Raw genomic sequence first — 27,519 nt, 5'->3', positions numbered from 1 at the left:
TCGCGAGGAGATCTGTAATGATTGAAAATTTATTATTCACGCATTTTTTTTCCTACTTCTTTCAGCTCTCTTCCGAATCTATGGAATCACAGGTGCAAACACGGCGTTTGCATTCTTGTACACTTTCCGCGAGATTAAAATTCGCGGGAAATTTAATATTCACTTTGAAGCGACGAATCGATAACTCGATTATAGCGAGGGGGGTATAGCTGGTACATTCTCGAGCACTCTCGACCAGATAATATCGCCTGGAAGCTATCCGAGGACCGAAAGTTAGGGTAGTCGGTCTCCCGTTCTGTGTCGCTGCAGCAAGCATCGCAGGCATCAGCCGCAGGTACGAAGTATAGACGCGTATAGGCGGATGCTTCGCATTAATTAACGACGTTAGCGCATATGAATTAGCCGGAGAAGTAGAGGCGAGCTACTTTTCGCACGTTTTTTAATTCTCTGACAGGCCTAAATGTGCGTGTGGGTGTGTGTTTTGAATACCTATATCTACGCAATGTGTGTGTACGATGTTGAAAATCGCGACATTTTTCCAGCCCTCTTTCAAAGCCTGTTTGCGGATCAGTCTGCAGGTAAAGCTCGCGTTTCGCGAAAAATCCAATGCAAACAGGGCGAGCTTCCGGTTCGATCATAATCCCGTACCGAGTACCTGTGTCACGAGGATGTGTTCCTATATTTTGCTGACTCCGTTTTTCCCCCCGCCACGGTCTAATAATATGCAGATTATGAAATTGGCGATTGGAAAGGGTTCGATTGATTACGACTTACTACGGATATAAACTGATGTACGATTCACAGGAGCGTAGAAGTTCTTTCCGATTTTATTCGAAAACGAATCGCGCTCGAACCTTTTTTTTTCCCCGGGTTTAAGGGTATAACCTCGATGCCGAGGGCGAAGGGTGGAGGGGGAGAGAATCTAAGGCGATTCGCGGGCGAACCTTATGCCGGGGATATTGTATTCTTATCGGCATATTTGTAAGCCACTTGGGAAAACAATTTCCCATGGAAAATATATGCGGAGAGAGATATCTCTCGAGAAGAAATATCCGCGAGAGATGGAGGATTATACGAATCGGGTAATCTAAAACCGACGGCTGCGGGTGGCGGAAGGAAAAAGGCGTTATCCCTGCGGCACGCGGTTCGTTTGCCTCGTATTACCCATAGGCCGAAAATCTTCTCCTTTCTCTTCTTTTCGAGAACAGTTGTCGACGACGGAGAGCTCGAGAGACGCGGAGTAAGTCCGAGATGATGGGGTTACACGGCCGCTCGGCGATTCGACGGGTGTTTGGATTCGGAACGAGAAGCGTTGGGATGAAAGAAGAGAAAGAGAGAAAAAGAAGGGAAAACGACGAGGAGGGGATGTTTGACGCTCGGGCGGAGAGCCGAAGGGGATGAAGAAGGAAAATTGGAGGATTTTTGCGAAAAGCCAAAGTTTACCTTGGAACTTGAGATGTTTGGAGAACATGTGTGCTTAATGGGGCATGCGAGATGGATCTTAGAGAATAGCGTCGCCTCTTCTGCACGCTGTGAAGCCTGTCCAACGTCTCTTTCCACGATTTTTTTAAAATTCGTTTTCTTATTTTTATTTCTCACTTCTTCTCTTTCATTCCCTTAATGGCACGACCTTTTTAAACCATTTATTTCAACGGACAACGTTCGGTGGCAGGTTATGCAGGCTCGAGCTCAGGCTGGTCTCGCGTCACATCTGCAGCCCTGTTATTTGACACGACTAATTATGCAGTCCTGCACACGCTCGAAATAGCCACCGTTGATACTTTCTTCCTCTCTGGAGTCGTCGTACCTACACCTACGCCTTGTGCACGACCACGATGCTCACGGTTAAATATTAATTTGAGTTTGCCATGTGGTCTGAAAACCGGAGACTCCGGTGAATTCACTTTCCATCTTACTCGAACAATTCTGTTCTTTTTTCTTTCAATTCTATTTGAATACGGTGAAAATTATTTGTTGCCATATTTGTTTACCTGTTTTTGCCATGCGTTTTAAATGTCGAAAAAAAATGTTCACCAATTCGCAATTTTACAAAAACTTTGAAGGGGATTGCGTTTTTGAAATACGATACGTATGTTCTGCTTTTACTGCGTCGTAATATCTCAGAACGACTAGAGTCATAAACGCTGCAACAAAATCTGTTTTCAAGTTAACGAAATCGAAAAGAAACTCGAAGAATGGATATCAAAATGCATAAATTATATTCTACGATATCTTCTTGGTTAATGAATTCGTCGGGAACGATGCGACGCTGAGAGGAATATCGCGTTGCATAAAAATTGAAATTCAGAAAGTGGAAAGAGGCGCGATAAAAGCGTGGTAACCCCTGAATCCGCGTTCAATTCCGTCAAATTTTCCCCTTAAGTGGTCTGGTCTAATTCCGGGTCGAGACGGAGGTTTCAGGAAGTGAATATTAAAGGAATCAAAAGGTTCCGTCATCGATTATCGGCGACGTGGTTAATTCGCTGCATCGAGGAAGAAAAAGCTGTGGCAGCTTCCCGGCACGGCGGCAAATAACTTCACCTAACGAAGCCAACTCCGGTCACTTTTTGCCATCCAATTCGCGACTGTCGTTTTCGTTTTCCCGTTCGCCTCGCTTCGCGAAGATTAAAAATCAATAGCTTGCCGCCGCTACCGCTGCACCCTTACGCGGTGCACCGAGGCATGCCGGTATTTTCTCGAAAGTTGCAGGGCGAAGTCCATCCATCTCAGGTTTCCTCCACCTACGCGCTGCGCCTCGCTACCGCTTTCGGTTTTCGAGTCTTCGCCTGCACCCCTTCGACGAAGTGCACGGCGTGGGGGGTGGTTCGCTCCTCGTTCGTTGGGGTGAATTTCTCAGATATTAGGTTTCCCGGCCGTGGTTTTCAACCCCCGCGCCCGGGTATATCTGCCGATCGAATGATCGACCTGCGACGCGCCCCGAGGGAAATCAGACAATCAACGAGCTTCTGTGCTCGGTTTAGTTAACCCTCCAGGAAATATGCCGCTCTCCTTCTGGTATTACCATAAGTTTTTGAATTTTTTGTCGCCCCCCCCCCCCCCCCCCAACCGTTTTTCTTTTGTTTTTATTCACAGCATCCGAATATGCTAGAGAATTTCCGGCTGGTGGATATATCCGGTCGGAAATTCCGCAGCTAGTAGGGTGGAAGAAGCAAAATGTAGAATGGCTAAACGGTAGAAGGGTGTATAAGGGATCGAAATTAAGAAATGTGGAAAGGGAGGAATTAGGTAGAAATACAGAGAGATCATCAGATAATCGTCAAATTGAATGAAAATATATAGAAAAACAAAACACAGAATCGTGAAAAAAATTTTATTTTGATTGTTTTCTTTTTTTCTTCAGATTTTTATTTTTTGAGTATCTACATACTTCGATATTCTGTAAATTGCACCGAAAGAGATTTTTAGTTATGGTTGTTATACGGTCTTTGACTATTTTAAGTTTTTACCGTAGTCAAAAAATTTAGGCCTGACTATAAATTGAATATTAATTATACAACTGTAACCATAAAATCTAACCTGTCTGGCTTACCATTCTTTTTAACTATGATCGATTGCAATGCATTTACTTGTAACTATCGCAACGAGTTGGTGCAACTATAAAATGTGTGTTCTTCGGTGAAAAAATATAAAAAATTAAACAAATAGACTTAAAACGTCGCAGCAACCAGAAAATGTAGTATCGACAACTATAATCATTAATCACACTCAACGGTTAAATGTGCCACATTTTCTTTCAATTCGAACAACACTTGGAATGTTATTATAACGATCCTAATTATTTTCCCGTAATTTTCCAGTAATGCTGTAAGTAATAAAAGTTTTGTCAATTTAAAAATTCGACATTGCTATCCTTCAATGACACGATCGATCTACCAATCATCGACCCTCTCCGCTACTATCACGTTATTTGCGTTTATTTAAGGGTTGAATTCCACCGACCTCTAACCACAACCCTTGTCTATTTGTTCCAGGTGATGCGGTTGTTCAGTTCGCACTTCCGTAAGATCCGCACGGTTGAATCCTGCAACGACGAGTCAATCTGAGGTCCGACAAATTGGCGGTAAAGAGTCTGGTCCCGATATCGGAGTTCGGAAGCTTGAGATCGGCGTAGTAAATATCCCGAGTCCGAGCGAAAATTACACCCCGGAGTAGCGAGAGTAATTGTTGCGGTGAATAGATGACCGTACCTGATCGATCCCTCGGGACAAGCAGAACGATCGCGAAGAAGCGGCGTACCCCCGGGGGGCGCGCAAGCTCGTCGACGGAGCGGTAGGCATCCAGCATCAAGATAAGGGCGTCGAAGCTCCGCAAAGATGAACGGGGTCAGGCTGGCTCGCTAGTCGTGGATCAGCAGAGCCGCGCCGTTCCTGAAGCCGTCCCGATATCCTCGAGCAGGCCTCCTGGCCGCAAGGGGGGGCCCGAATTCGCCGTAGGCCCCGAGCCTCCTTCCGGGGAGGAAAACGGCCCGAAGCGCACCTCGAAACTTTCGTCGTCTCCATCCTCTTCCGCGGGGGCCGTCAGCCGTGCCGAATCCTTGGCCGTGGGCGACGTCGAGTCTTCGAGATTCCGCAGCCCCGAGGTCCAGAGGAAGACGTCTCGCATCGAGCAGAAGACTTCGGACCGTCCCTGCTGCAGGCGCACCGTCGTCGAGAGGTTCCAGGCCAGTCGAGATCGAACCGGAAGCGTTATCCTGGGAAACCGCCGGCTACAGACGAGAGTCACGTTGAACCATCGGGTGGAGGTCGCCCATCCTCCCGTTGCGAGTCCGCTGGAGGAGGAGGAGAGCATCCTCCCAAAGCGGAAGGAGAAGCTGGTCGATATCCTTGAGGGATCGAACCGCACCGTCAAGAGTATAAACAAGAAGATACTCGGCATGGCGCGAGAAATGACACCGTCTTGGTCCCTCCGGCTTCTCGGGGTCAGTTGCGGCTCCGTAGTCTGTGCTTGGGGACTCTTGTTGATATTCTCGACCCTCGGAGGCGCGTCGCCGGACTCGAGTGTCGGGAACTTTGGTATTAGGAATCTGGGGAGTCAGATCGAGGAGGCCGAGGGCGCGAGGTGTCCTTGGGCCTGCAACTGCGGAGGACAGGAGGTCGACTGCGCTCATCGGGCCTTGACGCAAGTTCCTGGGGACCTGGCGGCGCCTCTTCTCGCCGAAAAATTGTGAGTACTGTTTTAGTTATCCATCGCGCACGTACAAGCCATTGAGAGCCACTGTGGCCGTGGTACCTGTTCGTTTTATCGTCCGATTTCCCGATCTCGAGATAACGACTTACAACACCAACACCGACGCCGACACCGACACCAACAGCCGGACGGTCGGCCACCCCGTATTACATTTCTATCCCCATCTAAATCTAAACTGTATTAGGTGTCGGACGTAGATAGGGCGTATCGTGTGAATATAGGTATATAGTACGGCCATATTGCCAGCATGGATCTATATTCCGTGGAGGTGCATCTTCGTGGAGGAAACTGAGCCGCGAGACGTGCCTTTGTACCAATACTGTAAATCAGCCTCTCGATATCGATACCGGAATTGGTATTTTTACGGGGCGAGATCACCGCTGCTCGGCCATCAAAATATCTTCAACAAATTACACCCGTGATGACCCGGGCGCATGCACCTATCATTCGAGTATATGGGCTACGGGAGGATCGAGTCTTACGTGCCTACTTTTAGGCCACGGTACAGCAGGTTACAACGTCGTCGAGAAGTCGCGATGCGATTAATAGACCGAGAGCCTCGTCGTATTCCATTATTCCGTAAGGATATACCCGGTCCAATAAAACTTTAGATTTATGGGCAATTGCCCGAGGTGGTGGTGTTTCAAGGTGGAAGACGCGAGTGCCGAGTCCTCGTAAAATCCTGATTGGAATTAATTATTTAAAAATTCTTCACCTTTCAAATGGGGCTTTAATACCGTCGAATTGAATTAAGCTGCGGCACGAGCCTCGATCTTTCGCGATAATAACCCGCGTCTTACGTGGCTTGATCGTCGATTCGCGGAACGCTCGAATAATTAATTCAGGTGTAAGGATTTTTCCTCTTTTCGTCCCTGGGCGGACCAACTTTTAAAAATAATTGTAAGGTGATTCGATTGTCCGAAAGGGACCTGAAATCTCGTTTAATTTCAAGTATTCAAAAGAAAAGGGATCTCGTCGGTGAAAGTTCGTAACAACTACGGCGACAGTGGATACCTGAGTTCGTAAATATGTCACGATAAATCCGGGTGAGAATTTTAATTACGTGTATACACAGAGGCAGCGAAAGCCTTGATACAATAACCCCTGAACTCGGGGCGCGTTCTCAAGAATTATTACCCTTACCGTAACTAGCATAGTGTACGTAAGGATTGACTCTATAAATCGGTATAAATATTAATAGTCTCGTTGAATAGGGAATTAATTAAGCATTAATAATGAAAAAGGTCTGCGTATGTTGCGCGCGATGCCGCATATTCAACGCGTTCGACGCAGGTTAAACTTTGGTGCAAGCTTCTCGTTCTCGTCTTGTGCGCGAGCCAGTTCAACCTCGAAGATCAGAACCAGTAACTCGGAGAAGCTTAAGCGGTCTCATCTTCCCTCGGCTCTATGCTAATGCATTTCATGGATTTAATTATTCATTCGTTGGTTGGCTGGCTAGCTGGCTGGCTGGAGGCTCGTTCATTCTCTTCACTGCCGTTAGCATATTAATCGTATGCTAATCAGATGGGTTAATAGCCCGTCTTTACACTCTGAATTTATTAAGACGCGATCGGGTATTGATTATTTGTTGTAAACTTCACTTGCTCTTCTTCGACTACAGCCACCCGCCGTTCGTCCATCTCATTCTATCCTCCGCAGCGGCGACCAACTCGCTTCGTATTCTCAAGTATAAATCACCCGGCTATTTTCCGAGGCAAACCATGCATCAATTTTGATTATCAACGGTGATAATTAACTAGCGTCATATTATAATAACCGAGCGGTCTAATAACCAACCTGACCAATACCTTCTTCGTTCGTTCGTATCGAGGACGAATCTACCCCGAAAGATAGATTAATTAATCAGATCCATACGGCGGTGTGTATAATTCGCTTCGATACGAAGTCGATGTCGTCTTTGTTACAAGAGTATAATCACACGTGAATGTAACTCGTAACGTCGACCGGCTCACCGCATCAGCGCGAGTCTCTTTATACCCTGAACCCGAAGTCGAACAACGCGAGAAACGTGAATCGGGTCCACGTAGCATAAATGATGTTTGCCCAAGCGTTGAGCCGATGTTTTTCCAACTAACATTCCTCCTTGTAACGAAACCCCGACCCGGATATTCTAATATTCTCATATTCACGCGAGTGAGCGCAACTCGGCCTACCCTCGACAAAATTCTCTCCGTTTTACAGGCTTATTTACAAATCATTCGGGTCCAGTTAACAGCGACGCGTGATACCGCAGGTGTCTAATGTCTTCTTCGTGAGCTACGCGGTGTAGTTTCAAACACGATTTCGAAAGTTAGAGAACGTCGACGCAGCGGGAACTGCAGCACTGCGATCCAGCGCCGGACTTGTATTCATGGATTTTGCTCCAGGCTGGTTAATTGATCGAACGGACGTATACTTTATTAAGCACCGAAGAAACCGTCCGTGGTTCTGCGGCTGGCTGCACGTTTATCGCCTCGAGATTGGTATTCGCGTCGCGCGCTGCAGGTTACATGTTACAACCGTGTGTGAAGGTATTCCGAATCAGAAGAGCGAGCCGATGAAAGTGCAGTTAAAAATTTCCCAAGGCAGTCGAACGATACTCGAACAGAATTTTCGTATCTTAATCGTTCGGTTTCGAATTGGCTATATATCAGGTAATTGATAGTGCTCGGTATACATTCCCATCGTTTTCCTCTTCTGGCCTGTCGTTATAAGAAAACTAATGACTATCCCTGCAGGTTTCGAAACGGCGTTGGGCAAACAAGACTTCGATAATAACGCTGGGTGCAGAAAGGGTGTAGGTGTAGCCAGTCGCATTTTTCCATACGTCATTTCGGGCGAATCGTGCCGGACCGCCTTTTTCCCTTTGTTAAAATATCCCCGAGCTCTACGGGGTCCCGTTGAACCCTGGGCGTGGCAGCTGCGCGGCAACTTAAATCGCGTGTAAACGCGTTTCAAAAATTATCCACAAGCCAAGGCCGTCGTCGCGTTGGGATACCCTTGGGAATTAATTTTCTGCAGGTAGATTTTCCTAGGCTCAGTTTTACGCGTAGGCGTCAACCTACCTACCGGTAACAACGCACCTCGACGACGCACAGTCCCGGATTTTCCTCGGCATAATGAATCCCAAAATCTTCGAAGGCTCGTCACGAAGGAACGCTAAACACCGCTTAATGCCGGAACACGTTTTCGGGCATATCGAGAGGCTCGAGAAGACAGCTCTTTGCTGGGTCACTGGCCGGTCGGATGGGGTCGAAGTTCCCTCCTTCGCTCGTTTCGAAGGTACTGCACGAGGAACTTATGATTGGGGAAAACGAAAAGCGTTCAATTCGAGTCTGAAGTGAATTCCTCGTCTTTGATCCACGGGCATGCTCACGTTGTATAATATACGCGTGAATCCGCACGCGGTCGAAGATTTTCACCAAAGATTAAATAAATTGCCTATAAATCCTTATTAGCCGTGACTTTGTGCGGGCGGTGGTTGCGCAATTTTTTTTTTTTTTTTTTGCAGCCCGGGAAACTCGGCGTGGGTTTCAACGTCAAGTTTCTTCAGCTGGTTCTCGTTTTTCAATTTGCATTGATCTTTTCACCTTTTATTGCGACCGCCTCCGTCGCTCGTCTATATATATATACTTGGAGTATAAAGCTGCGGTGGACGAAGAGCGAACCATAATATTATGCCAAGTTAATGTAGGTCGGCGTTATTCGGAGCTGGTATTAGATTTGAAAGGAGAAACCACGGTGCGATCGCTGACAATGATGTGTTCTCTGCTCTTTATCTCTCATCTCCCGTCTTCGGAGCCTGGGAGGTCTGCTCCATGAAATTCACTCCTTGTGCCGTTGAACGGTGAATTATCCACCTCCTGCATCGCGGGGTGCAAGATTGAGAGAAATCTTGAAACGTCTAAATCTCGTTTCTTTTCGTTCGAAATTCCTCACCGGCAAAACGATTTCTCGCAACCCTTGAAGGTGTTCTATGAAAACAATTTTTTTCGGGGAGCTTTTTCACAATTCCGGAAAAGTCCCGGTTGAAAAAATTTTCAAGAATCACCGCAGTGGGCGAGATCGAGAGTTCGGCGACAAAGGCTTTTCAGCCCCTTCAAAATGACCGAAAATTACGGAAAACCTACTTCTGCTTGGTTGCTGCTGCTTCAGGGGTTGGGTTATAACCACAACCGTGTGGCAACCGCTCAAGGGGGAGATCACCGAGTCGCGGCGGGATCTCTTTGTGAAGAAATTTACAATACTGTTCTAAAGATGGGCAATATAAATGTTAATGCTCCCTTCTCGGTTTTTCTAAAATTTTCTTTTTCCTTCCTACTCGGGTCCGGGAACGCTGTGGTTGTGTTACAGGTAACATACACGCGTGATCTTCCTCACGGTCACATGGCTGTAGAGTAAAATTATAATAATACCTATTCGAGAGACAATAAAAGATCGCAAAACTCGTTTATACGCATGCCTAACATGAAAAATTCGAAAACATGGAAATGGTATTCCAAGGCCATTTGTCCGCCAAGGGTTTTACCGGCTTTGGAAGTTTTCACCACTGCGGCACGGAGAGAAGCTCGAAAGAAAGTCCGGCCCTGTCCTCGCTCTTATTTCCATCCTCCGCCGTCGTTCTTAATTCCTTCTTTATTTCCACCTCGAATGTTCACCGCGTGTATGATCACGATCCGTGAAAAGCGCCGCGGAGGGTATGTAAAACGGTGGATTTATGGCCTCGTGACAACAGCGCATCCGTCTTCTCCACAGTGCAGAGAGAGACGACGCTGCTCCCGCCGCACCACCTCGGAAGTGCGTATCATTGAGAGAATGCCGCATCCTGTGAAGAAGAAGTAGAAGAAGAAGAAGAAGAAGAAGGAGGAGGAAGAGAAAGACCGAGTCGTCCAGCGACTGCACCAGCATCCGAGAATTAACCGTTGGCAGACGTGCCCCTCCGGGTAAGGAAACCAGTTCCTTCAGCACCGGTGTTATTGTTCCGCTCACGAACTCGCGGCCTTTGGATCATCAGAGGCAAGGATAGGCCTGAGTGCCATGCCTCGAGTGGGCGGTGGGTGGCCAGAAAGTCTCGTAGAAGTAATATAATAAGCCGGCGTGCTCCGTGATTGCGTTGAACAGTTCCGAGCACGCTGGAATCGAAAGCTCTGGTTCCGTTCACAGCGGTGCTCGCACATCGGAAGGGAGAGCAAACGGAAGGTAGGTGACGATTGAGTCGTGGCGTGCGTTGGCCGCTCGGAGGAATGTAAATCGAATAAACGAACCGTACGAGGAACAGGCGCCCATGGCCGCTGCGTGTTGTGAGAACCCCGAGCAATACTTGAATTTGACAGTCGAGCGTGTAATATCGCCGCATTGTACCTCGCCATTGGAGATCCAGCGCCCTGCAAGCCTCGAGCCTTCGCATTGAGAGGTGTTGGACGCCCCGGACTCACCGAAGGCTGCACTAGAGCCACGCATTAGGCGATGACTGGTACCTTTTACCGAACCAGCCCCGTCATCCCGGGGTCCCGAAGGCGGAGAACGAGGACGTGCCGCACGCCCGGGGTTCTCTGGGATCGCAGAGGTTGCCGCCGCGCCCCGACGGTGGTCCTGCTCGACGATTCGACCGTTTGATAGAGACGGATCTCTCTTTCGAACGTGACTCAAGATTTGCTAGGGATTTATCCTCGAGGGCGACCGCTGATGAACCTTGAGTGAGATAAAACGAGCCGTGAGGGAAACGGCGAAGAAAGACAAAGATGAGTCTCTTTCGACCAGTCACTCTAATTCACTCTCGCCGCTCCACGTGTGTACGTGTAACGTTGAATGCGAAATGACGACGAAAGCCCTTTCCTTCCCTCAACTCTACCGCGGAAGGTCTTCCGAGCTTTTCTCAAACCTGCAGGCTTGAAAATACGATTCCGTCGAGATGCGCGGTCGGTTTGAACGCGTTGACGGTAAACAAATTGATGCACATCTTCTCGTACTCTGCTAGCAATTTACGTGTCGTTAATTAGGCGCTTCGCAACGACAAAACGTCGAATCCCCTTCGACGCAACGCGCAAGGTTCGTGGTTTGCTACCCCGTCGTTATAACGCGTTTTCACGCACAATTATAACGATTCAGCGAATGTAAACAGAGTGTATAGCCCTGCAAATTAAACGCGTGCATCACGGGGTGACGGCAAGGGATTTTCTTGTGAAACCAAAAAGGAAACCGAGGACTTCGTCACAGCCGCATGTCCAGCCGTATCTCTCGAGGCTATTAATTTCGTATGCATTCCACGCGACGGCTAAGAGGCCCCTTCTCCTCCCTCCACTTTCTGCGGCTGAAAGAGATTTATACGCTTTGCGGACGACGGACGTTGCCTGCGTTTATCACGGACTCGCGTTATGGGTTCATTTAAGCCACCGACTGCGTAACGCACCGCAATGATAGGGATGCGTGTTACGAGGGAGATCGTGGCCGAGGTGTTTGGTGTCCGGTTACTCAGTCCCGGTACAACGAAGTCTCCGTTGCAGCCACCCCGACGCCCCGCGTCCTCATTCCGTGCCTTGGAGAAATCCGACGCTTTGTTGATATCCAGATGCGATATACTTGTGCCTGGGATACTTCGTATACGTACCCTGCACCGATTACTTATACCGTATAACGGTGCATCCGCGAGCTAACTTTTCCATAATCTCTAACTACAAAGGGGGGCTGCTGCAGTCAGCTCTTGATCGTAATAACCGCGCGCGCGGCGCAAGCTGGGATCGTTCTATATTCTTGGCGCATGAGAGACTGCGGGAAGTCGTTTCTAATTTCTCCTCAGACAGTTTATTCCGCCAAAATAGGAGTGTTGTGATTTTTTTTCTTCTAAATGCGGGATTCGCAGTTATGGGGTAATTACAGGGTGGTCAAAAGTAACCGAATTGGATAAATCAGACTGTAAGTTTATTCGTTTTCATCAAGAAAACGTCACTGACACTAAAATGAAAATATGGTACATGCGTGCTCGCCCAGGACCTCTACAACCTTGATTTATGATTCGACCCCACGCCTGGGGTCTCGGAAGTCTCGAAGTGGAACTCTGAACTCTCGTTCCATAGAGTGGGTAAAAAATATTTTTGACCGACTATATCTCAGAAATCTTCAACTCTTGCGACTTTGTCAAAGCATAGATAGAATCGACTATCGTAATGGGAAACCCATAATCAAAATACGACCATTTTACTTGGAACTGTGATCGAAAATCGATTGGAATCCCACAGACCTCGGCGTGGCGAGTAATTTTCGAAAAAATAGGTGTGGCTTACGAGGGTTGACATTTACCCAAAATATGGTATAAGTTCTGTTCATTCTCACAGTCTCAATAGCAGGTTTGATGGTTTATTTTTCCCTGAAACATAACATGGTCGAGGACAAGTTTCACGGTTATATTTGAATTTCAGCGTGCGTACAGATGCACTTAAAACATCGGCAAACTGTAATCGCGTTACTGTAATATCTATATTTCAGAACTCGTGTGATTGCCAAGCCCTGATTTCATTAGCGCACGACAATGATGTAGGTACGTACCTACCTACAGAGTTGGCGTGCTCCGTCTGACGTGTAACATTTTTGTAATTAGTTTGCGCGCGATTCGTGGAGTATGCACATAGGTATGTATACCTGTACGTATGCCGTATGCGGCGAACAGCGCCTGGCGAGGTGGGATGGAAGAGAGGAACGAAGAGAATCAACCGAGCTGGCAAAGTAGAGGAAAAATAGAGGATAGGAAAGAGAATTACGACGTACGTGATACGCAGCTCTAATTGCCGGTGGCGTGTTACGAGTGATTATTTTTTAATTGTCGACCTAAAAAGAGTTCACCTCCTCTGTTGTGCTTCTACGTACGCAGCTGGTTGTGTGGGTGCAGCTTACGTATCAGCGATGTAGGTGCAGTATTTTTCAAACTTTCGAAACCATTTCATCCTGTATACCGCTGCTACTAGGCAAGAATTCGTTTAGCGTTGTACAGGTTATTCTACCGGCGCTAGGACGGATTTTTTTCTCGACAAACTGGGAAGAATGTTTCGCCAATATCTCTGCCCCAGTTCGTTGAACAATCGATTTGTCATTGGACTCTCGCTGCAGTGACGCGAAGCGATCAATTTTCTTCAATAAAACCTTCATTCGATACCAATTTGCCTGGATATGCCAGTGGGGTGAAATATATGGGGCGCACAACCAACCCATTACACGAAAGCTATGATCTATTGAATTATCGACCTCCTGGTGTAAGACGCCGACCGTGAATCACAAACGCAACGAACTCAACGTAAAGTTTTAGGGCGTATAGAGTAAGGCGTGTAAGAGCGAAAAGCTCCGATTGCTCCGAGATTTTGAAAGCCCAATTTTTCACACGTTACCTACCTTCCGAAATTTCAGACTAGAATTAGAGAGAGAGAAAAACTGCGCAGGTGAAAACAAGCGGGTGAATCACGCAATCTTCGATAACTTTTGCTGCCTGAACCGTATTTCCCAGGGGTTGCTTGTACGGGGGTAATTTTCCTCGGCTCTTCGAGTCTTAATCCGCAGTAAGCTAACAAGGAAAAGTGAAATTCCAACGGGGGTGGCAGGCAGAAAAGGCACGACCATTACGGCTGAAACAGTGATGAATTACCCTCGAGGAGGAAAAATTGGTAGCAGAAGAAAGCGGCGCGTTCGATGGAAGCAAAGGCTTGCACTTCAAAGTCGAATCGGCCACCGGTGCCGCTGGCAAGTCGCGGACTATTTCGGTCCGAAAGGCCCCCGATGCCTTTCGGCAAGTTTGTCACGTACCCGGTGTACCCCGGGCACATTATCCGCGGTATTATCGTCTTAGCAAAGAGCTGATACGCCGTTCTGAGCGTCCTCTGCATTAGTCCGCCGGTTCCACGGCCTCGACGACTTACGAAGATTCGTTACCGTTGAGCGCTAATGAGTCGGCTGCTTTGACCTCCGGGAAAAGGTATTATGTTTAACATTAGCCGGTGTATGTACACTCGGAGTCCTCGTCACCCGTAACTTCGCGTGTGTGAAGTTCTCGAGGAATCTCCGTCTGTGTGGGTGTCGGCAATAATTAATTTCTAAGGCTCTTTGATCTGTCCCTCACACCTCCTCGCCGCCCTTTCACACACGGAGGAGCTGTTTCGCGTGTGCTCGTGACATTGCTCCCGTGTAATTATTTCATTTTCAACCCCACGCGGTTATTTTGTTGTTTTTTTTTTTTTTTTTTGTTTATGTAGTACTTAAAATTGACACATGGTTTGGCTTGAGCGGGTTTTCTAGACGATTTCCATGTTGACGGATACGTATATCTTTGGATTTTAGAGTCCATGTATCTCAAACGCGAAAAAGGGCTCAACACTCCCATTCTGCAATTCTGAAATGTCATGAAGTCTACGAATTTACCATTGCGATTTTGTAAAATTTGTGCCATTTCTTTTTTTCTGCGTCAAATTAAAATGTGTTGGAGTATTTTTGTTCTCAATTACGTATAGAATGGGGCTTTTATGCTCTTTTTCACGTTTGCAATACGTGGAGTTCGATATTTGGAGATATATACGTCCAAGTCGACCAGGGCTTAATTTTATACTCACCCTGATAATCACACTGAAGCCTACTTTGGATTTCTGTAAATTTTTGGTCGTTTCTCGTCAAAAACGTTGGGGATGTGAAACAACAACGTCGACTCGAAGAAAAAATCATTTTTCGTCAAATCAAAGTCTGAATTCTGGTCTTACGTATGAACAACAATCATCTGCTAAATTGCGGCGAAATAAGAGAGAACGCTGTGTACAAAAAAAAAAAAAAAAAAAAAGCGTGCGAAACCCTTGAGAATCGCTGCTCCTCGTGCTTTCTCACGTTTTGGGAATTTCTACTTATTTCACAAAGCTATCGTTTGGAATTCCTCATGGCGTTCGACGAAGGCTAGCTAAGAACCTTCTCTCGGTTTTTTTTTTGTTTTTCTTTTTTTTTTTTTTTTTACCAAAACCCGTGACCCAGGATCTCAAGTGGGTACCAGGAACGTTCTGGAATGGAATTACCAAACCGTACATGTGTGCATGTACCAGTCTACAGTCGCGCCGTAAAAATTGAAACCCGATTTATCAACTAGCTCATCATTTACACCGGCCTCCAGGCAGCTCCAGGCTCCCTAATATTCCCGGCACGTGCGAACCTTTCCCTTCTCGAAGAATGAATTCTCTACCGAATCGCGCCTCGTGCGTTTAAGGTGTTTCACAGCACCTCCTTATACACTTCGAGAATACCTATAGCTACGTGAAAGAAAATTCACTACGTACGATCCGAAACGGGATCAGGCGTCGATAGCTAAACAAACAATCTTCCGATTTTCAATCCCAGAGTTCAGAGTACAAGCTTATCTGCTTTTCAAATTTTCACGACACTCTTTACAATGTCGAACGTACAAAAATCTGTAGACCAATCCAATTTATTGTAGTAAATTTATATAAGTATAACTATATAAGTAAATTTTCTTAACAGCTACATATTTTTTCATACTCAATTCCAGTTTCTCAATTCTTGCAGTTGAATCAAGAAATTTTTCAAGAAGGTTTTTAGACTCGTCAAAATTCTCGACAGCTTGTTAAATTATTCTGTATATTAAAAAAAATTTGCTTTCTTTCATTTTAGCAAATTTTGAGCCACGGAACAAAATTTCAATGCAATTTCCCACGAATTCGTATAAAATTTTTCTCTACTCGTACGGAGTTTAAAATTTTCACAAAAATATTTCGCCGACGATATCGTGGATGATCATTTTGCGTTTCTCTGTTTTTCCGCGAGGAATCGCGATTCCGGCGATTCGCGTTGTACCAATGGCAAATGGCAAATGGCAAGGTGTGAGGCCTGAGTGGAGCAGGCAAAGCACGTGACGACGTTTGCCCGCAAGCTCGACCCAGCTCGCTTAGCGCCGTATAAAGTTCCTTGTTATTCCATTGACCCGCTCGAAGTGCCATTTTCTGTCCCGTCTCGTCCCGTCCTCTCGTCTCCTGTCACCCCCTTTCTTTCTCTTTGCCAACTATTTTCTCGCGCGAAGCGACAAGCGTCTCTAGTTCCTCGTCTCATCTTGTTAGCGCAAACGTAAACGTTGCCCCGTAAACCAACCAAGTTGCTTTATTCCGCAGTATCTATACCTAACACCATCTCCCCAGCACTTCTTCAAGAGACGTCAACTCAAGCTGCAGTTCCAGACCCGTCAGTCGCTGCAGTTTAAATGGGATGAAAATTGCCTTTGTCGCGATTCGACGGAATTCAATAGAGGTCTTAATTCCACCTTCGTTGCACACTCCTACTCTTCAATTCTTTCGATACCGAAACTTGTTCCAAACACTTTTGGCCGAATAAAATAACTTTTCAATTCCGGCTTTTGACTTTAGATCAAATTGCTCACCCTCCCCGCGTTGCGAACACCGAATTATTTCCGCGATTCTGCGCAATGTTTACTTGTCTGCCGTACCGCGATCCATTGGTCGAGTGAGTAGGTACCCACTCGTTAAACGCTCCACGAACGTATTATCCAATGTATAGCTGCAACGCGAGCTCAGCACATGGCCATTGTGTACGCGCGCGAAGGTCCAGCGAGGAAACGTGGTCGATTAGCAATTTGTGTCTTCCTGTGTCAAAGTGGGCCACTAATCTTGCCTTTGGTCCAGTCGGCCGGCACAAACGGACCGACGAGGCGACGGACGGACGGCTCAATCTCTCTAAAAGATGCGGTGACGTTGATAGTCGGGTGCAGCGGAGTGAAGCTGAAGCGGGAAAATTGCCCCTTGGCGTAACCCGGAGAGGGAAAATATGGAACAGATAGGAACGGTGGAGATTTCGCCCCTTTTTGATCTTTCGCTAAAATACTTGACCGGTGGCACGAAGTCGCAGCGCACTGCCTAGTTCGTTCGGCTCGCGACCTCTCGAGACGAAAGAGTCTCTTGGTTATTGCTGTCCGAACGAGATAACTTGGTAATAGTAGAAATAAAGCTGGGAGAGCAAAGCTCGGCGTCTGCAGAAAGCGTTTGTATACACACGTATACGTGCTTCGTTGGTAACACGCCTGACCCTACACTTCCCGTTTTCGGCCGGCGCCGAGGAGTCGAGATATAACCAGCCGATCGGAGATATTGGACGTCGGTGATCGTAACGAGGATTTAATAAAAATTTCAGAAGTCTAAGACAGTGTGCCCGTGTCTGTGCGATGTATAGACGCGCGGCTTACCGTGCAGCGACCATATATCCGGATGCTTTTCTATCAACGGCGCGAAGAGAGACCCACGTCGCCAGTTTTATACCCTTTCTTATTCCCTCATAACAGTCGGTGTCCGTATTATCCCGCGACCATGGCCCGTGAGCCGGTAAGATTTTTCGGATCGCTTACAGTGATATACGACGAAAGACTTCACACGGAGATTGCGAGGAAAGGTTGAGGTCAAGGCGACGTTAAGGTCGTGAGATATTCGGCTCCAATCTGATTCCGACCTCGCGTCCTCCGGTTTTTATACATCGGATCTGTCGCGTCATATGAGAATTTTTAAGGTGTGACCATGCGATGGAAGAATCGCGAAGGTGTCGGAAGTGCTCTCGCACCGTGCTCGGTTCGACCAATCGCTGAATCTTGAAATTGGCAGTTACTTACCGCCAGAAAAGTATTCTGCTTCATTCTTTCATCGACACTTTAGGACATTGAATATGTTTCATAAGAATATTCACAAAAGGTATTCATAAAACGTCAGCTATCGAAGATGGACGTTGACGGAGGGACTTTTGGACGGAAAACTTTGGTTGACGGGACATCCAGTCGAGATCCGGCGAGGAATTCAGTCGGTCTGGCGTCGTTTGAGCCGGGCTCCTCGGACAGTTTGGGTCCTTTTAAGGCTGAAGCGCCCTCGATACCGGGTTCACAAACACCCAGATGCGCAGGGCACTCTTCACACGTAGCTACGGGTACAACGGAGAAATACACGATGCTCGGTGGCAGGGAGGGTGCTCACAATCAGCCCGCAGTGATTGAGGCTTTGAGGGTAGCAGGAGCAGTCTGGCTCTCGGCAGCACTCGTTCAAGTCTCACGCTTTTCAGGGACCCAAGGAATTTTCGATCGACCAGTGTGTCGTATACACCGCGGTACGCGCGTGTACGATTCGAACGACAAAATCCATCGAGCCTTTGCGAACCTTTGTCATCGGGTTTGTCGGATTGCGTTCCTCCTCTCCGGCCGAGGATCTCGACGCTGCCTGCCTTTTCGCTTCTTTCGTACCTTCACACGCACCTTGAAGCACCGCGTACAATACCTCTACTCTTTGCCCTCGCATACGGAAAAGTCTCGCAGAACTCTAGGGTGATTATAATTCGAGTTCCGCGACGTTGAGCAAGCATTTTAAGGGTGTGCACTGTGCACTGTACGGATATAATGGCAATGGCTCCAGTACCAGCGGAAGACTTTGCAGTGATTATAGAGACGTACGTTTTGGGCCTGCACTAGTGTGATAATAAGGGCCAAATGATCTACTCGAGAGATCTTTTGACCACTTCCTGTCTCGCAGACTAGGCTCAAATCGTCCCAGAGACATGGAGTATAAGAGGCTGAACGGATACTGTCTTGGCATAGGATCATCGATCTCTCTCTTCCTCTCACGTTTTCGTCCTCGTCATTCTCCGGGTTTCATCTCTCTCTCTCTCTCTCTCACTCACTCACTGGGTTGTTCGTTCTTTCTATTATTCCTCCTCGCCCCGTCTCCCCCTGCTCCAATTACGAAGAGGAATGCTCATTTGGTCCGCGGCAGGGGACCGGTAATGGCCAGCGTCCACTTCAAACTATTATCAACCGTCTGCCCACCGGACCACTCCGAATTTTTAATCTAACTCTCAGGTGACTAACCTCGGCACGGTCACCGGCTGTACCGTGACGTCTAAAATTCACCCCGTGAGTTAAAACGCCGAAAGTGTCTGCACGGCGTCGAGTTTTCGACCTAATCGTGCTCGAGACAGGAAACGCAGACAATTTGTGAATCGGATGGCGAAGAGGATACGCTCGAGTGATTCGGAACCGTGTGATCCTCTCTCGCCGAAGGCCGAGGAGAACTCCAACGCGTCTATGGCCTTGGGTTATACGAACCTGCAGGGCTCTGGAAGTTAATGGCTGGAGGAGCGCGGGGTGCGGTAGAAAGGTCGTAGCCGTGGTTCCCGGTTCCCACCGCCTCCCGGTGCGACGCCCTGCAGGATCGGGATCGGTGAATGCCTATCGAGAGCCGGCGAGGAGGTGAACAAAGAGCGCACTGCGGGCCTCGGTGAGTTTAGCCGTTCGTTAACTGGTTCTCTTTACCATACGGAGCTGGGAGCGGAAGAGGATCATCGGGTCAAAGTTTGCGCGAGGTTATATCCACGGGCGAAGAGGAAGCGAGGCGAGGCCGAATGGTAACGCCGACCACGGCTCGTCGCGTGGTCGCTTTTTTCACCCGGAGAATAAGAAGAGGAAGAAGGAGTGGATGTATCGAGCCGGGATCCAGACCCGCGGCTTCGGCCGGACGGTGGAATGTCGAGTATAAATGTAAAGATATTAGTCAACCGGGAGGCGAGTGCCGAGGGAAAGGAAAGTAGCTCCTAGATGGATGAGCACTGCGCACGCTATACGCTAATAGAAACCTAATGTCTATAACTAATGTCTCTTATACGTATACCTTCCTTCACCGGCCATCCACCTTTATCTGGACGACTACGGCCGCGTCCAACATCGTGAAAAAGACGCGGTACAACATCGCCGGTAACCTCCGTTCGTCTCCATCCTGGGAGATGTTGCATGGTAGCTGGAAGCAGCAGGGCGCGAGGCAATTACAGGAACTGTCGAACGACCGCCGCGGTGTCAATATAGACAAATTTTCATTCTTCACCCGTGACGCTAGTTTCGTTGGAGTAATCCGTGTAATTGGTTGATTTTATCTATTCGAGATTTCACTCGGCATTGGTCGATAACTTTGGACTACGATACCGGCGCTCATTATTCGCATCGATGAAAATTCTCGAGCATGGTACAACTGAGTGAGTTACACGCGGGATTCAGAATCCCCGAGTGCATCCATTATACGCATTACGCATCCACCTATGCATTACCAGGCGAGATTAATCATACGGCATAACGCTGCGCGAGCGATCGGATGCGCTGCTATCTTAATCAAAACTGATCGTACAACCTGCGAGAGCATTATAATATCCCTACCTATGCATGGGATCGGTGAAGCAATAAGTATACGACGCGTGTAATGCAAAATAAAACCAAAAAAAAAAAACAATTCGCTTGATGCACAATGGAAGGAGGAGGAGAAGAAGAAAACGCGATTGCAGCTTGGAAGACGCTACTTTGAGGTGACTTAAATTTTCATCGCCTGAAACGGTAATGAACGTACCAAAATTGTTCAAAAGCTAGAAAATAAGTTTCTTTCCGGCTAGTCCAAAGTCCGGAATCGCAAGGCTACCGTGAAAAATTATAACGCTCGTGGTTTTAGTTTCGATTCGAGTTGAGGAACCGTGTGGGTACCACGGCCGAAAAAAATTCCGTGAATTTCAATGTTTTTAACACATTCCGAGAATGGTATTAAATGGAAATTGTGGCGAGGTTCGGGCGCATACTTTGGTATTCGAGATGGTCGTACGTGCCGTATCCATAATTCCGGGAATATCTTGCTTTCGCCGTCCTATTTCAACGCGCAGTTTCCAGGGTAGGTACGTGTAGACAGGGTCCCATGTACGCATGTGCGCACGTGTGTCTCTCTGTATAGACGGAGGGTAGGCAGAAGTATGTTCTTTGCTACACATTAGGGGAGGATCCCGGTGGCAGGCAAGCAGGTAGCTAGACAGACCGAAAGATGGACGGATGGACGGACAGACAGGCCCTCCATACATTATCCATGGGCATGCCGCGTACGGTGTAACGGGTGTCCTGAAAACGCGCCTTCGAAGTATTACATCCCTGGAAAGTTGGCGATCACGTGTCAAGTTTCTTTACTCTCGTTTACAGCTGGGGGTAAAAATGTATGTCGATCAGGAAACGGCGAAGTTACGATATCAAATTTTCAATGACGCGAATATGTATTTTAGAAAATTGTTGAAGCGTCGACGGGTCAAAGTATAGAACGCGACGATGTAGAAACGTCGGAATAAATTTTGATTTTCACTATTTCACCTTCGTACGTTTTGTCTTTTTATACATATTTCGATATTTTATTGATCCGATATTCCATTACACAAATTTCCGCGTTTTCGAAAACTCGACATCGTGACCCTTCTGTTCTCCAATCTTTCAACATTTTTACCCGAATCCTATTTTTCCTACCACAGTAAGCCGGTATAGCAAACTCGATGGTTTTGATCCCAATTCAAATAAACTCTTCGATTCTTCTTTTGATCGTTGATTTTCGGGGCGATTGAAATGATTTTTCGGAGCCCCCGTTATACGCGACGTTCGTTCCAGTAGCAGGGGGGAAAATCCCCGAGACCCTGGATGGCTGACAAGGGTGAGCATAACGCGGTAACCGTTTGGAACAGTCAAATATTTGAGCCCAGCCTTTGGTGTGTTATAATATGAATGTTACAATGGTGTTTTAGGAGTTTAAACGCGAGGTCTGTAGAGTGACGGTTTCCCGTCGATATCCCGATCTCCTTGGCTATGCAAAGAGGCCTAAGGGGAGGCTCGCATAAACTCCATAAAATTTGATCGAGATTTCAATACCGCGTTGGCCTCGTTTTTTGCCAAATACGGTGTGTCTAACGGGTAGAAGCTGCGTACAAGGTAAAGAGGGATCGGTTGAACCGAGGCTTAAAACGTACATAAGCTGATTTCCTCCCCGCCCCCTCGTAATTCCGCGAACAATAAATTCATCCCCCTGCAGGAATCTCAACTCTCAACTCTCGGCTGTACTTTCGTCGCAACGCTCGCCGCCACGGTTACACCGCGAGCAAAGTGAAACAGGGATCTATAGGTCGACGGTATAAAAGCGGCAAGCGGGGGTGGCGGAAAATCCGCTTGTGGGCCGTTACAAACAAATTAAACTTCTTTTATACCGATCCACCCTGGCTTTCAGGCATTTTGCAACGTCTCTGAACTTTGCAGTTACTCCGAACCCTGCGGAATCCTCCTCGGCGTTATACTGAGGCACAAAACCGGTGACTAAATCTTTGGGAATTGTCTCAAACGCTCTGTAAGTAGAACCGGACGTTTGAGCTGCGTTTCCGGTCTTGCACGGACGGAAGTTAAAATTCACCGTCCCGCTACGCGATCGCTCTGTTTGAATTCTCGATGATTCATTCGCAACTGGAATTTGCTTCTTGCGGAGGGTTTTCAGCCACTTTGCTGGAAGACCTTCCTCTTTTCAGGTAGCACGCTTCCACTCCCCCCCCCCCCCCCCTCCCCTCCCTCCTCCTCGCCATTTCCCCCCGCCGTTATCAGCGCTGCAGGTTTTTCACCGCCGATCCTCGATTGCCTCGATCGACCGAGCGACGCGATTACCTGGAAAGCAATATTCCGGAACGCGATAAGAACGGACCGTCCGCAAAGGAAATCCGCTTTTTCCTCTGGTAAAATGGTTGAAAGTACTTTACCTCGACGAAGCTCGTCGACAGAGCCATTGAGGCGAAGTCGGACCGTAACGAACGGACTTCGGGCGACCAGCGCCGATCCGGTTGTCTGTGTCAAGGATTCGATAAAGAATTTGCCGCTGCTTGGTTCAATGGAAACGCAACGGGGTCTATAAATACCCCTACGAAAGTCCATACAAGGTCTTCCGGGGCATGTATCGCATCACCGTATCAAAATTAATCCCGCAATGGCGCAGATGTTCTTACATCGGTCCGTTGCATCCCTTCGCCGAACGCGATTTTACTCCTTGCGTAGCCCCGCTTTCACGGCTCTACGGCAATTATTTCACCCCTAAATCGGGGGTGTGACGGGATGTGCGACGTCGGTTTACCGCCGCCTCTTAATTGCGCAGAAGCATCTGCGAAAACAAGAAGACGCCTCTCAGCCCTGCAAGGGACGATAAAACTGCGTCTGCAGGGCGACGGCTCGAGGATTCCACGAGGCGAAACTGTCCGTTCGGTCGAGTATCTTAATTGGAGCTCAGAAGGGATTTATCTCGCCGGAATTATTTTCTTCCCCCGATTTTTTCCCCGCGCACCGAAACCCAGACAGAAAGTCCTGCCGGCTCTATCGCGTACTTCCGTCGGGTATAATAATTCACGCCCGTTTTATTTCATTACAAATCATGATTCATACACGTTCCGATTGCAGGATGCATCGCGGTGATATTTCAATTCCCTCTATTAGGTACAGCTCTTTTACTTGAAATTATACGTTTTTGTTTTTCCTTTTTCGTTTTTGTCTTCAGCTTCTTATTTTCGCTCTAGGTCTCATACCTTACACTCTCGCACACGCACACGCACAGAGTGAGGAGAGCTTGTGGGAAAGAAAACATTTCCAACCGTCGGACGTTGCAATTACGATGCACGATTACGATCACAATTACAATTATAGAATATACGGCAAAGTGTGCGATGCAATAATGACAAAATCACTAGGGGTAATGACCCAAAATTACATAGGTTTGTCTTGACCACGTAGCACGGGGTAATTACTTTGCTTCGCATATATAGGTATGCGATACATAATACATGAATGCCTCTGTCCAACGACGATTATCGGATCCTCCGTTGCGCACTCCGCACCTGCGAATGAAAATAAAGGCCCTTAACGTCGTTCCTTTTGACGTTTTACTTTCAAAAAACGCTCCAAGGATTCTCTGCGACTCGTTATTATCTACTTCACGTCGCAGCACAGATACGCGTCGATGTTCCTGTTGGCTTGAAATATTCGTGTCCACAGCTTGCTGGTTAGTTTAATACGCCGAAGAGCAGCCGACGAGGGGACGTAAAGCGAAATGGAAGAACTCTCGCACGCACCGTCGCGGCGTTGTATTATGGAAATTCAAACTCAGCTGTATAAAGTGAAATTTACCGCTAGCCGTCAATACGTCGACTTATTCGCATAAAATTGGCAAACTTACGACGAAAGAAAGCCGTTAAGACATTTTCACTCTACTCCTCTTCCTCCTCTTCTTCTTCTTTTTTTCCCGCGACATGTCGCAAGCTTGCAATTTTTTCCATCCTTCACCTCCGCTTCTTACACCGACCTCGATGCAAACCGCGAAGAGAATTCGGAAAGATACGATCGACGAAAATCCGTCGAGACTTCCTCGGCATCCTCGGATCTTTCTCGGTCCCGTTCATATCGCGGCGGGCTCAAATCCCTCGGACTAATTGCGACGGAAAAATGGGGTAGGCGTAGCGGATTGAGTTAGGGATGGATGTTTAGGCTTAAAGGCCGTTTGTTTCGGAGCGAAGATATCTTATGACACGTTGGCCCCTCCCTAACGCTGTATAACCGACCGCGTCTCGTCCAGTTCGCCCGTTCCGTTTTCATCCTTCTGCCCATTACTTGCCCCTTCCTCCCCCGCACCATCAGTTCCCGGTGTAATTCCACCTCCGTGATTAATCCGTACTCACCTCGTCCCGAGGACCGGTTAAGGCGATAAAGAGAAGCCTCGGGAGAAAATTTTTCGCAAACATCTGTGCGGCGAGTCGTCACGTCGCTCCGGAGAAGAGCGGCAAAACAACCCCTTTTCCTAAACAAATACACCGGAAAGTTCGAGGTGGCGATGTTTGACCCACGATTCGGCTTTACTCCTACCCTAAGGTGAATTCGACGCAAAATTGTTTCGTTTCGAAGCTTGGTGCGGAAAACGGGAAATAACAGCCAATGCGTGTCTACTCGTTAGCGAGGATCGACGTCAACCTTTGACTTCCGCTCTTTCGACGCTCCGGGCGCATCGACTCCGCGACGAGATCGGAAGAACACCCTTTCTGCCTCGATTATTCTACTGACTCGTTGAACAACTGATGTACCTGGTGATCTTCTCTACTTTGTACGGTATTTCCTGCAGCCCCTCTACAATGGTTTTATACCTCAATTCTATCAAAGTCACGCATCTGTTGCACCCGGGACATTAATCACGGTGCACAAATCGTGGCTCTCCTCCCGTACCTTTATCCTTAGTTACAACGGGGATTCCCGGCGTTAATTCATCGATGAAAGGAGTCAGCTAGGCTCCGATCTCTGCCCTTTGACGATGAAAGAGCTACTGCTGTTCGGGGAGATAAATCATTGCGGAGAATTTCTGTTATTACAGGTATTAAACATTAGTTGGGTCTCGCCCGTTTTGTAGACATATTTCCGTGGTAATCGATTTTCGAAATCTTTATATCACACCCGGTTCATCCCCGCTCAACTGTACGATTATTACAGAACCTGAATGGAGGGAAGAAGGAAAAATGCACGGCCAATTTATAGGTGTAATTAAGGCGCAATTAACACGTACCTGCATTATACATTGGTATTCTGCAGGATATACGCCTAATTGCCAAGCCTGAGCGGAGAGCCGGTTGATTACTGACAGGAATTATTACAGCGACGCGATTACCTCTCTTATGTTTGATAGCATTAACTGATCGTGTGAGAATTATTCTTTCGAACTCTGATGCGCCACCGATTAGCCAGAATTGCGATTAAAAAAAGTGTAATATAAATAACGACGCGTCGTCGACACGTGATTGTTAATGTTTTTCAAACGATCGACGGTAAATTCGAGCTTTGCTTAAATGCGAACTCTATATTTTAACAATCGGGGAAAACTTTTTACCGACCAAGTCTGAGCCACAAGAATCAGCCAGACGGATAGAGTTCGTTGACGGAAAAGGTACGAGCTGCGTCTCGACGACATGATAATTGGACGCCTCGTTACTCCGCGTTACTTTCTGGTCTGAGCATCGCGGTAGGTTAACATCGCATAGGAGAAGCGTCATTTTTCAATGTGAGTCCGGGAGTTGCGCGACGGTGACGGCGACGCCGGGCGTCGGGGACCCAGAGGGCACTTCATTAACAAGAAAATGTGAGGAAAACCACGGTGAAAACCACCCATCCACCTAATGGGCGGATCTCGTCCCTTTCCTTCGTTCTACACTTTCCTTTGCCGACGCTTATACGGAATAGGTATGCGCCAAAGACTAGCCGCGGCGAACGTTTTCACCCGACTTTAACCCCCGGCCACCCTCCAACTTCTACCCTAGTCTCATGCTGTTGCCCCTGCTTCACAGCTTACACGCTGCTTGCAGTCCAAACCCCGTTTAAATTCACAGGGGCGTTAAGAACTTCATATCACGGCACGTCTTCGCGGGATTAACAGAGATGAGCCAAATCCCACCCCTGCTGCAGTAATTGAAACCACACAATTATATCTATAAACAAAGGGATGGACTGTACATCGTTTATACATGTATCAAGAAAATAACACACCTCATACATCACACGATATTATATTAGTAACGCGGTCAGGATCAGAGCCGGTAAAATTTGTAAAAAAAAAGCTCTCAGCATTTCCGAAACAAAGTACGGTGTGAATTTTTATTGCGTTTCACTAAAGCGCTCTGCAAGTGTTGAAGAGGAATGGTGTGTATCACGGTTACAGCGATGCGAGTTTCGGAAGTTCCCTGCTCGACATGATTCCTGCATTTCCTGGTACATATCTTGGAAATTGTTCGCGGTGCTTTCTAGTGCTTAGAGCGCGACCCCAAGAAGCGGAAGCAGTTCGCTCATCTCTCTTTCTCTGTTCGTAGAACGCGTCCGCGCTGACACGCGATCATGGCAGTTTGAGGGTGTCGCAATCTCCCGTCCTAAGCCCGGGAACACCTAGTTAAACTAAATCGACGAGGGGTGGGCGTCGCGGCCGTTCCTATGTCTAATTGAGTGGGCGCGTGGATGAGCGGCACGGTGGGAGTGGTGGGCGGACGTCTCGGCGTCCCGACGCCCCGACGTTAACCGAAACGTGGATTTCATACCTCCGAGGCTTTTCAGATTCTTCCCACATCGATGACAAACCTCGCAAAACCTCAAGTTTTCCACTCTGCGCGTCAATTTTCACCCTATCGAACTCTCACCACCTTTATTTTATACCGTTTAACTAACATGTACATTTATTTCCTTTTTTACATTAGTTTCCTCATGTTTGATTAATTTTCCAAGCTATTTCTGGCGAAAACAATTACCTATAACATATTATACTATACATCGTTGAACAATAGTGTGCGATTTAAACAAATTACGTGCAATCACGTATGTTTTCATGGCAAATCCAACGTTTCGAAGTTTGATGAAATCCGTCAGGTTGATTGGTAAAATTCAATCGCTTCGGATATTGGGGCTAAATGAAT

At 47.5% G+C, this 27,519-nt stretch overlaps 1 protein-coding gene across 3 annotated transcripts in view; it reads left to right on the top strand.

Annotated features, from left to right (window-relative positions):
* Positions 1 to 27,519, top strand: part of sli (slit guidance ligand) — a 215,823-nt gene that overhangs the window by 28,162 nt on the left and 160,142 nt on the right. For all 3 annotated transcript variants that reach the window (XM_069136848.1, XM_046631281.1, XM_046631280.1), the window contains exon 2: positions 3,993 to 5,184. In XM_069136848.1, the coding sequence (XP_068992949.1) occupies positions 4,895 to 5,184 (290 nt within the window). In that variant the 5' untranslated portion in view covers positions 3,993 to 4,894. The remainder of the gene's footprint in view (positions 1 to 3,992; positions 5,185 to 27,519) is intronic.

Source organism: Neodiprion pinetum, chromosome 6 (assembly GCF_021155775.2).
Source record: "Neodiprion pinetum isolate iyNeoPine1 chromosome 6, iyNeoPine1.2, whole genome shotgun sequence".
NCBI classification, from domain to species: domain Eukaryota; kingdom Metazoa; phylum Arthropoda; class Insecta; order Hymenoptera; family Diprionidae; genus Neodiprion; species Neodiprion pinetum.
The sequence above is the reverse complement of the archived record's forward strand: the minus strand, read 5'-3'. Positions and strand labels throughout refer to the sequence as shown.